Source organism: Daphnia carinata, chromosome 8, assembly GCF_022539665.2.
Source record: "Daphnia carinata strain CSIRO-1 chromosome 8, CSIRO_AGI_Dcar_HiC_V3, whole genome shotgun sequence".
Classification (NCBI taxonomy): Eukaryota; Metazoa; Arthropoda; class Branchiopoda; order Diplostraca; family Daphniidae; genus Daphnia; species Daphnia carinata.
This window is the reverse complement of record NC_081338.1, coordinates 1,504,722-1,519,280: the sequence shown is the minus strand read 5'-3', so window position 1 is coordinate 1,519,280 and position 14,559 is coordinate 1,504,722. Positions and strand designations below refer to the sequence as shown.

The 14,559-nt window shown below is 42.9% G+C and overlaps 1 protein-coding gene across 1 annotated transcript; it reads right to left on the bottom strand.

Annotated features, from left to right (window-relative positions):
• Positions 1 to 3,051: 3,051 nt before the first annotated feature.
• Positions 3,052 to 3,957, bottom strand: LOC130699202 (uncharacterized). Its single transcript, XM_057521495.1, has one exon. It carries the CDS (start codon positions 3,955 to 3,957, stop codon positions 3,052 to 3,054), a length of 906 nt encoding a protein of 301 aa, XP_057377478.1.
• Positions 3,958 to 14,559: the final 10,602 nt, after the last annotated feature.

Genomic DNA, 14,559 nt, shown 5'->3' with positions numbered 1-14,559 from the left:
GCTTACCTTTGATGGTGTTCCTGGGTCTGGTAGTGTTTCTGTAGACTTGTCGGGGAAGTGTAGAGTACAATCACTGAAATGAGGTACGGGTAAGAAACTTTGTACTGGACAACAAGTGCAAGTCTCGTTGGGACCTCCTATTGTAAAGTTTCGAACCTCGTGTATTACAGTGGATTTGCCGAAACAATTCCGAATTACAAGGTACAAACATGCTGTATTATACTACTAAAGAACATGCATATTGAAGGTAAAATGGGAGGGAACACGTTCACTTTCACTTGTGAAACGCTTGAGGGATGTAGAGGGTGTGGCTGTCTTTGGATAGCCTTTGAGCTCGTTACATAGCCGACGCTTTACCCTTATCAACAGTGGATTCCTATTTTTTTTTTAAAAAGTTGCAAGCCTTAAATTCAGAAACTATTTTGTTCTCGTCCAAAACTCTTTGCTCTTTGATGGCTAAAGATTTCGCAAAATTTCATAGCAATTTAAAGGCTAGATTTAGCAAAGTAGCTGTTGTTTCTTTGACTACCGATATTAGCAGTTCGAGGCGCAGAAGTTGTCTGCTTGACTGCCCATTGGCTAGATGGAATTACATTAAAGCGCCACTCAGCACCAATCGGTTTAAAGAGATTCATAGGTATTACTTTATACCTATGTCATGATTTTTTTCCATAACTTACTTTTACTTATAGGAAGTCATACGTATGACAAAATCGCAAATTTCATTCATTCCATCATTCTCGACTACGAACTTACAGGAAAAGTCCAACATATTGTAACAGACAATGGGTCTAATTTCGTCAAAGCTATGCGGGTTTATTTTGCCACTCCCTCCATGGCTTCTGCTGATGAAAACAGTAGCCAAAAAATCAGTTCTAATGTTTGCGTTGAAACTATAGAAACAGACAATGACATGGAAGAAATTCCAGAAGAAATTCTATGCCAATTAGCTGGAGAGGAAGTCGATGGCGTGTCAGTGAATGACAAAATATTGAAGAAATTGATTCTTACGAGCTTTTAAGTTCTACTGCTTTTGACGACAATGAAGACAGAAACATTTGGCTACCGACTCATATTCGTTGCGCAACTCATACTTTAAACTTATTGGCAACAACCGATATGGAAGCTATCTTAAAATCTTACTCGTCTTTTAAGGTTTTTTTCTATCGAGCTTTGAAAAGAGTAACAGATCTATGGAACAAGTGTGGCAGAAGTACCAAAACTAGTGATCTGGCAAAAAAAATACTAGGTACAACTATTGTGTCACAATCATATAGCAGTATAATTTTCATCTCTTGAAATCGTTCGGTTTGCCACCATATAGGTCGTTATCTCCCAACTCCTTGCCCAACGAAATGGAATTCTTTGTTTGATTCGTTGGCTTTGGTACTAAATCTAGTAAAGTAAAGTCCAGTAGGAACGATGAGCTTCCAATCCGGTAGGCTGTTCTAATGCAACCATGATGCATAATTTGGCCACCGGTCGAATACATGGTCTTGGATGGTTGCTGAGATTCACTTTTACTACTCGAACAACATTATCCGTAGTACTGTGAATAACTTCGAGTACTTTTCCCGTCGGCCACTGCCCACGCAAGTTATTCGGTTCGATTACAAGCACCAGATCTCCCACGGTGACGTTAGGCCTGTTTTCTTGCCATTTTCTTCTTTCTGTCAGGTGTGGAACGTATTCACGTAGCCATCTATTCCAAAAGTGTTGGAGTATGGCTTGGCCTTGCAGAAACTGCTTGTTGGTTACGTTCATATCTTCCACGTCGGCCAACTGCAGGGGCAAGTACGGCCGAGCTCCGCCGTGTAGAAAGTGATTTGGCGTTAAGGGATCCGGGTCTTCTGGATCCATACTCAGATTTGTTAACGGCCGGGCGTTTAACAGAGCTGCCACTTCAACCGTGACCGACAATTACTTATGCTAGTTTTAATGGCCCGCTTGCAAGACTTTACGATCCTTTCCCAAACCCCACCGAAGTAGGGCCCATGGGGTGGAGAGAAGTGCCACTCTATTTGTTGACAAGCCATTAACGTCTGAAGTTCTTCGTGTTTATTGGCGAGTTCTTCCAAGGCTTGCCGTAACTCTTGCTCGGCGTCGACAAAGTTTGTCCCATTGTCGCTGTAAACGACCTTCGGTTTTCCGCGCAGTCTAGCAAAACGAGAAAAGCAGAGTAGGAACTCCTCCATACTGAGCCCGTTGGCCACTTCCAGGTGAACTGCTCGTGTCGTTAAGCACGTGAATAGGCCAACTCAACGTTTTTCATGTCGTCTTCCTCTTCCACCGACTCGTACAGTTAAAGGTCCAAAGTAATCGATCCCTATGTACGTGAACGCGGGCAGATGAGGCGTTAAACGATGTACTGGTAGGGAAGCCATCAAAGGAGAGCTAGGCTTCGCCGACGTGCGCTTGCAAGGCTAGCAGTTGTTCATCACAGATTTTACCACTTAGCGTCCGGAAAGTGTCCAAAAGTGTGAACGTAAGTCTGTCAACAATCTCACGGTCTTCACGTGCATATGTCTAACGTGATGATCGCAGATTATCCTTTTTGTTAAAAGTTGAGACGCTGGTAGGAGCATAGGGTGCTTAGCTGCATTGTCTATTGGCGCGTGAAGGATACGTCCGCCAATTGGCAGCGGTCCGACTTCATCCAAGAAGGGCTTGAAAGTGCGCAGCTTTGGCCTGAGTGGCAATTCCAGATTCTTGCGAAGGGCGTAGAATTCCTCAGCAAAGGCCAGTTCCTGCGCGCGTAGGATGCAATTTGTCATCGACGTCGACCATTTCTTCTAGCGTTAACTCTCCAACCGTGGGTTTTACTTCACGAAGTGTTGCTCTAGCGTTGTTGACAAATCTTACACTCCAGGACGGCTCTCGTTGAAGTTTCAACAGGCTGGAAAAACGTGCGACACATCGATCGACGACATGGGTTTCATCTTCCGTTTTGACTGCCAAGACACGGCTCGCGTTTACGTCCCGTTCTTCAGGCTCTGCAATTTCTTCCCAAATGTACCATTCTGAGAGGCCTAGGTTCATGAACGAAGGCCCTCAATGGAAGTAGACCAATTTGTTGACATCCTTTGGATCGATACCCCTACTGCAGAGGTCCACTGGGTTTAAGTCTCCAGCAACATGACGCCATTGTCGATGACCTGTGTTCCGGAGTATTTTTCCAATGCGGTTGTTGACGAAGACTTCAAATACGCAGGTTTTGGAACGGATCCACCGCAACACCGTTTGTGAGTCCCAGTGGAAGGTTATTTGCCGCAAATCGATTTCCAGCTCATGACAAATCGTTTGGGCGATGTTGAGACCTTCTACTGCCGCTTGGAGCTCTAAAAGTGGAATCGTGAGGCCTTTCACCGGCGTGACGTGTGTTTTCGACATAACGTAAGACACTTTGATGGACTGATCTTCTAATACAGTGCGGAAATAGGCCACTGCTCCGTAACCTTTGAAGCTTGCATCCGTGAAGACGTGGAGGTGCTGTTGAGTCCAACGTCCTCGTTTAAAACGGAAGCATCTCAGAACTGACAGAGACTCCATATTTTCCAGATGGTCATACCAGCAATAGAAACGTTGGCTCAGTGTTTCAGGTAAAACGTCATCCCAACCAATCCGTTCTTCGTTTGTCCAGATGTCTTGGAGTAGGGACTTCATTATGAAGATAACAGGTGCGACTAGTCCCAGCAGGTCATAGACACTAGAAATGATGCTTAGGAAGGCTCGCTTTGTGAGTGTCTCGTGGTTCGACGGCTTCCAAATCTTGAATGTCAGCATATCTCTCTCGCTGTCCCACATTACTCCCAGCGTTCTTTCCACAGGGAGTTTCTCCAAGTCCAGATCTAGGGTTGGCGACGCGGAGCCGAATTCTCGTAAAGCTGTTATCACAGCTCTCGATAATGACGTCCATTTTGTCAAGTTGAAACCACCTAACTGAAGAAGGGACTTCATCTAGCGGTACCGTTTGATGACCTCGTCTTCAGAGTCGAAGAACTCGAGGTAATTGTCGACGTAATAATTCCGTCGAACACTATCAGCTACGTCTGGAAACTGGTTTCGGTGGTCATCGGCTGTTTTGTTGAAGGCGAAAATGCAGCTCGTCAGAGATGATATCGCTCCAAATACGTGGACGGTCAACTGGTACGTTAACGGAGCTGAAATACTGCCAGGCGTCCAGTAGAGAATTCGGAATGCTGCCTGGTCTTCTTCCGGTATTTTCACTTGGTGAAACATTTTCTCAATGTCCGCTCCGACTGGTACGAGGTTATGGCGGAAGCGGATGAGCACGCCGAGCAGGCTAACGAGTAGGTTAGGTCCCCGAAGCAGGTTTTGATTTATCGATGTGCCACCGAACTCAGCCGCTCCATCGAATCTAACACGAACTTTGGTCGATGAGCAGCATGGGTTCACGACCCCGTGGTGCGGCAGATACCACGTCTTGTTAGTTTCCGTCCGGGCTTCTTGAGTTGTGAGGAGTCGTTCATGTTTCAAACCGCTGTACTCCTTGACCACTGCATCGCACCTTTGGGCAAACTCCGCGTCTCGATGAAAACGTCGTTTGAGAGCGTAGAGCCTCTTCAATGCAGACGCCCGATTGTTCGGGAGCTTTACGTCGTCGGCTTTCCAAATTAAGCCGACTTGATACTGGTTACCAATACGTTTTACGGACGATTCGAGGATGCGTTTTCCACGTATATCATCCTCAGATAGAACAGGTGGTTCTATTTCTACTTCGTTTTCCTCAAGTTGCCAAAACTTCTTCACCAGCTCGTTTAGGTCTTAGGGACGTTCCTCGGTGGCCAGATGAGCGATGAACGGGCGTCCGTCTTCCGTTTGTCAAATTGTCGACGACGTCGTAAGCACGTGTTTGACGTTTAAGGGTCGATCGGCGAATTTGGCGTCACCTTCAAATTGTCGACGGCGTAAGCGTGTTTGACTTTAAACTGGCTTTTACCATCACGAGATGTTGAGCCGACGTTTACTACGGAAGCCGTAACGTTAGACGTGGCTCCGTCATACGAGACAACGTTGATGCGTTCAAACGGCCCAACGAGTCACAACTTCTTTATTAAATCGCTCCTAATCAGCGTGGTGTCGCTTCCGGTATCCAGGAAACCGAAAGTATCGACCCATGTTTCACCCGCTCTAACACGAACCGGTACAATCTTTAAATGTACACGTCGTTTTACTGTTTCCAGATGGGTCGAGGTCCCAAGGAAAGCATTTCATGGTGACGCTGATGGGGCAGGTAGATCCGCTAGCCTCCTCAATGGGATGAATTTTGATCCATGACGCAAGGTTTGGTGTCAGGTTCCAGTACAACCAGAAATAGTACAGCTGATATCCCGGGGACACTCCTTGCGCTCGTGTTTTCCCGTAAGACATAGCAAACATCTTTCGGACTTGAATACTTTCTCAGCCCTTTTCGTGGGTGTGAGAGACATAAAAGCGGTACAAATTGAGAGATTTTGCGCTCGTTACATACAAGGCACCTCCACCGTTCCACTTTCTCGGCTTGTATCTTCCCCGATGCTGATCGGCTCTTTGGAGGCATTGTTGCTGAAGATGATGACGCCGATGATCTCGAACCTTCCATCGTCGATACGTGTCCAATGGTTGACGTGTGTGGTAAGCTGGGTCTATTGACGTGGTTCCTTTCGTCGAACTTTACACCTTTGGACGTCGACGTAGGTAAAGACTTGAATACATTTTTTCCATGTTGATTGCTCATGGATTTCAACGTTACCCAGTCGTCTAGGTCTAGATTCAGTTCTACGCCTGTCATTTTCCGTCTTTCGTTCCACTTATCCTTGAGGTACGGCGTCAATTTTGCTTCAATAGTCATCAACGTGGTACGGCTGTACAGCTTATGGGTGTACTTCGATTTTGAGGGCGTGGCTACAGCTCCGTGAAGACGGTTTGCGAAAATCTTGAGGTTGGCAGCATCCAAGCTCTTAGTGGCGGAACCTGTAAAGGGTCGTCGAGGTACGTCTGATCCATAATCTCCGTACGACCGTTGACCGCGTCCAATCGTTCCCACAACACAGAGCACATTGTTCCATCGGTCAGACAATCGCCGATTTCATTTCGTAAATCCCCGGCTAGCAGCTCCTCCAAAATAAAAAGAAGTACCGGAGAATCTTCATACTCTTCATAAAAGGCCTGGAATTTGGCTTTGAATCGCGCGTAATTCTTCGGGTTCCCGTCAAATGGCAGGATCTTGAAGTTCGGAGGTTGTAGACGACTGCAACAGCTGCTGTGAGGTTGATTGGCTTTACTGTGGGTATGTGAACGTCCAGAACGCTCATCTTGGTCGTGATCCGTAGGGTCGTAACTGGACGGCATCGTCGCCATCGCACCACGCCGCGGGGCTCGTGGAGATGCATCGGCGGCGACTAATCTTCTACGATGTCGGACTGCTTCCATCTTCCATCGTTCGGAGGGGTGACAGGATGGAAACGTCTTGACGAGTTGGTAAGACTTGTGATCGCTCGGGAGGTCGTTGATCTTGAATCGTTCGTGGTTGAACTTTCATCATGTCTACTTCCGTTCGAAGGTCTTCGATTTTGGCGTTTAATTCCATCTTGACTGCATCAATTTTCTGATCTAACCCGTCCAACGTTTGGTGTGCTTCTCTGACTAACGTGTTTTTGGCCGCGATATCTTTGGACGTGTATTTTTCCATCCAAATGTCCATGTTGATCCATTTAACCCATATGCATTGCGCAACTATATAACTGCGTCATTTGAATATTGCACCATCAATATGCGCAGCAGCGTGACCTATATGAACACCTGCTTTATGCTATATCATATTTCATCGGCACTAAGCCGCTTATAACAACATGTTTGATTGGCGGAAAGTATTTCTCAACATTGCGCCATCATCAAGACATATCAAATTTCACATATTGGTGACAAGTAATTGCGCAGCAATTAATCATTCCCCAATATGCGAGGTTTCTTGATGAATTAAAGATCTGAAGCAAGTGAATTACCGCTGTGTATCTGAGCCTAACGGTCGAGTTCTAATTCAGCTAAGTGTCTTCTCTTGTTCTAAAATTGTGTTTGAGAATTGATCTGTGTCTCGTGCCAAAGTGAGTGTCAATTCTCGTAACTTGTTTTATCGACGTGCCGACGAGTTGTGTTACACCTCGTCTTCGTCTTTCATTTATTCTCCTATTCTGCTCGTGCTATTGCGGTAAGTCTACACTACACTTGTCCCGTTACACTTTCAGTTTCCCTTCTATTCTAGTTTAACTTTCTTATGTCTTTTCTATACAAACCTTTGTATTTTCATGCTTAACATTAGATAAATATAGTCATCATTGTGGGTACAACGCTTCCGAGTTCAGTTATTCTTTTTCTCTTTCTATTATTCATTTGTCTTAAGCAAGTAAAGTCATTCTTCGCAAGAAGATGCTTTACACTATCCGCACAATGCTTTGCTGCGATGGTTCACGATTTTTGTTAAAGCATTCAAATCTAATAATCTTTGTCTAAGTGTTTCTAGTTCTGTTGTTTGTTTGGATAATTCATGATCTTGTTCTTTCTCGTAGTTTCAAGTTCTTGCTATTACTGCCGTTATTTCCTAATCTTCGTTTCCTTTTATCGTGCAATATTTGTTCTAATATGAACAGTTATTTGCAAAGCGAATCGAAATCGTCAGATTTTTCTGGAATGCTAAGGTATAGTTCCGACTTTGTTATGGATAGGATGCCCTGTAGTAGTATTTTGGTGTTTGTACCATCCCACATCTTCTTCACTTTATTAAATAATTGGTCTATAATAGTTCTGTCGTGGTCGATTTTTTCTTCTTTTCCCTCTATAGTGCCGTATAGGCCTTTCAATCTGGATACGAATGCTCAACATTTTTTGTTCTGGTTTCTGCTTTAGCTTAAATAGTTTTTTTTTGCGCTGCTAAGTCAAACGCACCTTGAAATCTTTCAGTTATGGCTGTCTCCGCTCTCCATATTCCAGCTCATCTCCTGTCTCATCCACGTCGGCTTCATGCCATTTTATTGCTTCACCTTTAAGTCGGCCCGAGAAAAATCGTAGCTTTTGCTCGTCGCCCCAATTGTTGTTTCAGGCTACGTGTTCTGCTGCCTTGAACCATTCGGTAATTAGTTTATCGGTACTTGTACCTTTGAACGGCGGAATAAATATTTGGTCTTCTCTCAAAAATCGCTCTCCCAGTACTCTTACTATGATTTGATTGATGTTCATCATGGCTCTTCTTCAGCGGAATATTTTTTGCTTCCTTGGTCCGATCGGGTGGAATCAACGTAATGTTTTCCCATGATACTTATCTTTTGTTTGAAAAAAATATTTTCTTTTTCCAAGTGAATAATATTTTTACTATAGAATTCATTTTGTGTTCCCAATAGCTAAATAACTTTTGGTAGTTTTTTTGTTTGCTCAGCCAAGCCAAGCCAGGTTGTTTATATTCTGTGATACGATTCTCCGGGCGTGATATTTTGTTTTCTTTTTCTGTTGTTTGTGTTCTAATTTTTGAAGCTCACGTTCAAAGTCCTTATTTACCATATTTAAGAACAGTGCCTGCTAATGTTTTAGCTAGTGTGACTTTTTCTGTCTTTATTCTGTTCAACTGGGCTTTTTATTCGGTTATAGCTATTTCTAGTTCTTTAATTCTTTCAACGTTTACTGCAATGTGCTTTCTGGTATTGTTTAGTTTTTCTTGTAGTTGAGAATTTTCTGCTTCAAATTTATTAATTGTTTCTGGACCCTCTTTTTCTACACTTTTGGTAATTTCTCCTCTCTTCTTCAGCCGATCTTCGAAATATTTTTCAGCTTCTTGTGATTTTTTTAAATCCACTTTCTAATTCTGTGATTCGGGTGTTTGCTTTTTCACTTGCATTTTTTAAGGAATCGTTGTTTTCCTGCAGGGGTTCTAAGGAACTGCTAATCGTGTACTTTGAACTTTTTGCCTTCTTTTTGTTATCCTCGATTTGTTTTCGCAGATTTGTATTTTCAGCAATAAAAAGATTTTAAGTGTTGCTCTTCTACTTGCTGGTGCAGGGTTTCACTTTGAAGGACAGATAACGTTTTGCTGAGGAATTCTATTTCTTCACCATGTATGATGTTTTATTGGTGAATAAGGGTGTTGAGAAAATTATTTCCTTCGCCAAATTTTGCTAACTGATTTTTAAAGCTTCAGTAGTTTTACTGACTGATTCTGTGTTGTGTCGTCGGTTGTTTCATGATTTTCTTTTATTATTGCGTGGGCGTAGAGTTGTAGAGCGTTACTTAGTTCTCTATTGAAAATTTTTCTCTTTTCTTCCAATTGGTTTATATTTGTTGTTGTTGAGGTTGTTTGGTAAAAATTTGTTTTCTCGTTGAGATAGCTATGCTCTAGCTTTACGAGGTCATTCCATTTCATCCAGCCATCTCTTTCATCCAGTAGCTCTGACTTTGTGGGAAAACCACGGGTTCATATACCACTAGGATGGCTACAGTAGCGCACGTTATGGTATAAAAGAAATGCTTAGACGGCGGGAGCGTGATAGAGGTGTGTTGCGATGGTTTTACACCATGTGAACCCTAGCTCCGCGTCATGGAGGCGTAGCGCTAAGCCCACTTAGAGCGGCTCCCGTTCGGTGATGACGTATATGTACACTACGCGTCACACCCACTTCAAGGCTAAGCGTAAGTTGCCGTCAAGTATACTAAAAGCGGTTATTTCGCTTACTACAAACTTTTTCAATTGAACTTCCCATTGAAGTTGTCGCCAACCAAAACGTTCATCTAGTTCAACCATCTATCAGACGGAAAAATACAAATTCACTAGAAATTTGAACTAAACGTTGACGCCAAAATGCGCCGAACTTCAACTAGTCGATTGGTAAATTACCCATGGTTCACGTCCATTTATTGAGGCTAAGCAATTAAAGGCCTTTATAGACTGAAGTGCCAAGTTACCATCCCGCTGCCATCAGGCAATCAGGACCTTTCCACGCCTACCATAAAAGATTATATCTCATGTACCTGCATCATCCCACCAAATCGTTATCAACGCATTACCGCAAGCTACGCTTTTGCATTCAAAGTACCATACATGCATCATTTATAAAAGACGAGTCTCACAAGCGTCTCTTCGGGGGGTTACATTTTAGACTTATGTGTAGTCTTGTGCTTAGACTTGCCGTGCTGACTAATTTTTTATCACCATAGGCGATCCGATCAATCTCCGAGTGATCTGATCGGCGATCGGATCAATCTCCGAGTGATCTGATCGGCGATCGGATTTTGCCGATCATTTTTAGATGACACCTAGCGTTCAAACATTCACATTTTTAAAGTTACAAACAAGAGTGAGTATTAAGCAGTATCTGTCAATTCTTCTTCAATAGCAAAAGAAGTAAAATACCTACAGGCGACACCCAAACCGACCGCTAGATGGCAAAAAGATTGATCTGTAACAATGATCGGATCAGCGATCAATTTTTGATTGCGGCAAGTCTGCGTGTACCTACCATGTGAATAAATTCAAAGCCGAGGTCATTCTGATAACTAGTGTATTTCATTAAATGGCACATTACATCCAAAAAGAAGAAAAAATAGAAAAAGTCTCTTGTATTCCATTCTCGATGTGCTGTACGCGCACCACACGTATCTTAGGTTCTCGTCCCAAGCACGCTGGTCTGTGCTAGCTTACATTGAAAGCATTGCCGCTAACTTATGGTTTATGCCTTCCACAGCTCCGTTTGCCTAAGGATGATAATTGGATGGTTATGTGTAATTTTTGGGGGTTTTGTGTAATTTCTTGGCCCCCACATCAGTTTAAGTTTTCGTCGGTTGGTGATGATCAAGGAAAAAAGTTATTAACCAAGAATTCAACAACACCTCTTGCTTTTTCGGTTGGCGTAGCTTTCAGCTAAACCCATTTAATCGAGTAATCCAATGCAACAATAATCATTTTGTTACCTCTATGCGATAAAAGGGACGGACCTACCTGGTCAACGACTACTTACTCAAAAGGATTTTCAAAAAAGGTAGTTCACACAGCTTTGAACGTAACGAGCTTTGTCAAGGTTTACCTTCGGCACCAAAGAATCGGTTTCCTATTTTGTGTAGCGCGCTTTTGATGCCAAAACAACCGGGAACGATGTCATCGTGATAACTGTAAAGAATTCTTCCACGGAAATCAACAGATACACAATGCCTTCTGTAATTTTTTCCATTTTTTAGTTTCCCTGTACATAACGAAGTTCTTCATTCTATCTCTTCCATCGATCGTCTAATATTTCATCTACCTGCTGAGTTGGATCTCGTGGGAGACAGGTGGTGTTTTCGTGGGTTTTTCCATAATGACATAATGTAGTTATATCGATTGTACTCTTGGAGGGCGAGGCTCCAGCGTATCCAACGTCCTGCGAAGCCTCGCTTGCGCATTAACCAACACAATGTTTCATGATCGGTAACCACTTTTACTTGACATAAAATAATAATTTCACTTTTCCCCATGAAATAGTGAAACATGGTAATGCACCAAACTAATACCTCCATAATTGAATCATTTGTATCCGATTTAGGTAGTAAAGCGGTCTGCGTATGCTGCTGTTTTTTCAATTACATCGATGCCCTGGGCTAAATACACCTGTTGCCGCAACCGCTTTTGTTTGGAAGAAGTTCCATTGGCAAATCGTAGTTTAGATGCTGGCACTAAAGCTGAAGTAAATGCTTCTTTCAGAGCATTGGCAATGTTAATCTATTCCGTTCCCCAACTTAATGGAATTTCGTTCTTTGTTAGTGAAGTGAGAAGACGTGATATGTGACAAAGACGTGATTGCTGCAAAATTGTGGATGTTACGCCGCTAATAGGAGCACAAACCCTAGAAGCTTTACTTCGTTTAACCTTGTTTGTTATTGAGTGGCTTACTGCTGTAGATGGAAAATTTCTTACGCCCCCTCTTTAATTTTTTTGGATTTGGAGCTACGTGTTCGTTGGTAACGACGTGGCCTAAAACATTTAAAGTATTTTCAGAGAATGAACACTTTGACCATTTTTAGTTTCAGGCAAGCTTTTCCTAGGCGATCCAACACTAAGCGAAACTGTACCAAAAGGTGTTCAGACGTCAACCAAGTAGACCATGACGCCGTCCAGACACACTAAAAACGTCGTCCATCGTAGTCCGGTTAAAATAATATCCATTGCCCGCTTAAATAAAGCAAGGGCATTATTTTATCCAAACGTGAAAGCACGAAAATGATTTAACCCATCCGCAATTACAAAGGCTGTCTTAGGGCACATTTTGCGGTTAACATTTTGCTAATCCGTTTTAGTTAAACTTTTAGTAAAAATTTACAAAAAACAGTTGTTCAGCATTAATTGAACCAAAAGTTTAAGAAGGAAGAGGTTGAATTTGAACTGAAGGTGAAAGAAAAAGTTAAAATTTTTCAGTAGAACCTCAGGTTAAGGTTGTCGCTAAAACGATCACCTAGTTCAGACTTGCCGCGCCGATCAATTTTCCGATCTCGATCTCCGCTCCGATCTTTTGAGTTTGATCGGATCGGAGATCGAGATCGGCCGATCATTTTTACCGATAATTTGTGTGCGACATCTAACGCTGAAAATTTACACTGCTTAACGAAAGCAGCATTGGCTCTCATAGCGACAGTCACTGACGGCCATTGAGGGCGAACACTAAACAGTTTCCCTCAATTGGCATTCGCAAAAATAGTAATGAAAGAGAACCATGCGACTGCGAAATCTATGGCGAAAATTTTGATCGCTAAAAACCATCGGACCGCGATCAATTTTGGGCGCATTTTGGCGTCAACCTTTTGTTGAACCTTTTTAGTTCAACTTTTCGTCAAGGTTGACGCCAAAACGGAAGAGTTGAGAAAAAGTTGAGCAAGGGGAGGAGTTGCAGTTCAACTGAAGGTCAACGGTGGTCTAGACCACCTTTGAAAAAGCTCATCAACTGTTTCAGTTGAACCACCCACTGGCGTTGTCGCCAAAACAGTCGCCTAGTTGAACCATCTACCGGGCAATTGAGGCAAAAATACAAGTTCACTAAAAAAGTTGAACTAAAACTAGACGCCAAAATGCGCCCTTTGTGGGATCACCGATCCGATCTCCGATCTTTCTCAAAAGATCGGATCAGCAATCAATTTTTGATCGCTATCGCGGCAAGTCTGACCTAGTTCAACCACAGAAAAATAGGTTCAATGAAAAGTTAAACTAAAAATTGACGCAAAGTGCGTGCGTAGGTCTTTCCTTCATGGCGACTGGAATCTGGTGGTATCCGGATTGGAGATTTATGCTGGAGAACCCTGTGCCTCCCTCTGGGCGGCTAATTGTATCAACTACGCGTCGTAGGGGGTAAGACTTTTTTACGTCATTTCGTAGCTTTTTTTCGTCATTGGAAGCTTACAGCAATCCAAGCAGAAATTTCAAGTTCCGTTTTTCTGCTATACTAGGACTATAGGGAAAGAACAAGTACTCGGAGTATGCAGTTATTCCCTTACGCAACATTCCTTTCACCTGTTTTTTTTGTCATGGTTCGTTCTTTCAAAGCACTATAATAAGGGTGGGTAGTGATCTGGGGGGCTGATTCCCGTATTTATGTCATGTTCCATCAACATTCAGCGCCCCAAATCCTCTTCGCTTAAAGCGAAGCAGCTCTAAGAATTTTCACCACCTAACTGATTCGACCTTCATGCAAGTGTCTTCTAATTCTGTTTTTCAAAGTATTCAATAATTTTTTCCATTTGCTCATCCATTTTCCGATCGTAGTATCCGTTAGAGGGGGATTTACCAGATCCGTCTGTTTTTCAGTATCTCGAAGCTCTTCTAACGTCCCCTATTTTACTTTTTTTTACGCCAACAGGTTTTGGAACCGATTGTTTTCAGGAATATTTCCCAGATCAGTTTGTACGAGGGTTTGGCCCCTCAACAAGCCTAAAGCCCCCATTAGTGAACCCCGCGGCTTCAGAACACAGGGACCTTTTATTTTGTTAGACACTTTTTCTTGGACTAAGTTATCGATGCGTTGGTATTTTTTGAAGATCACTGGGCATTAAAGCGATATCTTTTGATTTTTTTATCGTGAGAAGTGAGATTGCCACATGTGATATATAACCCAGCATAAGGTGTAGTGTCTCCGTCTGATAGTTAATCGTTATAGGTATAAGTTGTTTCAGAAAATCATTTCCCATCGGATGTTCCATTCCTCACAAACCGTGACTATCGCTTTTCCTTTCACAGAGCTATCTTTGTGAGTTATCACGGTTTCTGCTGCTCCTCGAGGCATCACACGTGAACCGTTTGCGGAAATAATCCTGGAGGCATCCTTGGCTGCTCGACGCGCTGAGTTTCTTTCAATAGTTCCAGAGAAATCACTGTTGCTGCTGCACCAGTGCCAATCAGTGCTGCTGCATTCAATTGACTACTAAAGACTGATTAAGCTAGTTTCATCGAAGTTTAAGGAAGCTTTCTTTCTATGTACTAAGAACTTGATTTGCCAGATTTACTGCCACGTTTTCTGTTGGAGATATACTTGGTGCTTTATCTCGTGACGGGCCTTATAG

Bases quoted from the DNA above. Each gene is read 5' to 3' on its own strand.
- LOC130699202 (XM_057521495.1), bottom strand. From the start codon at position 3,957: ATGAAGTCCCTTCTTCAGTTAGGTGGTTTCAACTTGACAAAATGGACG.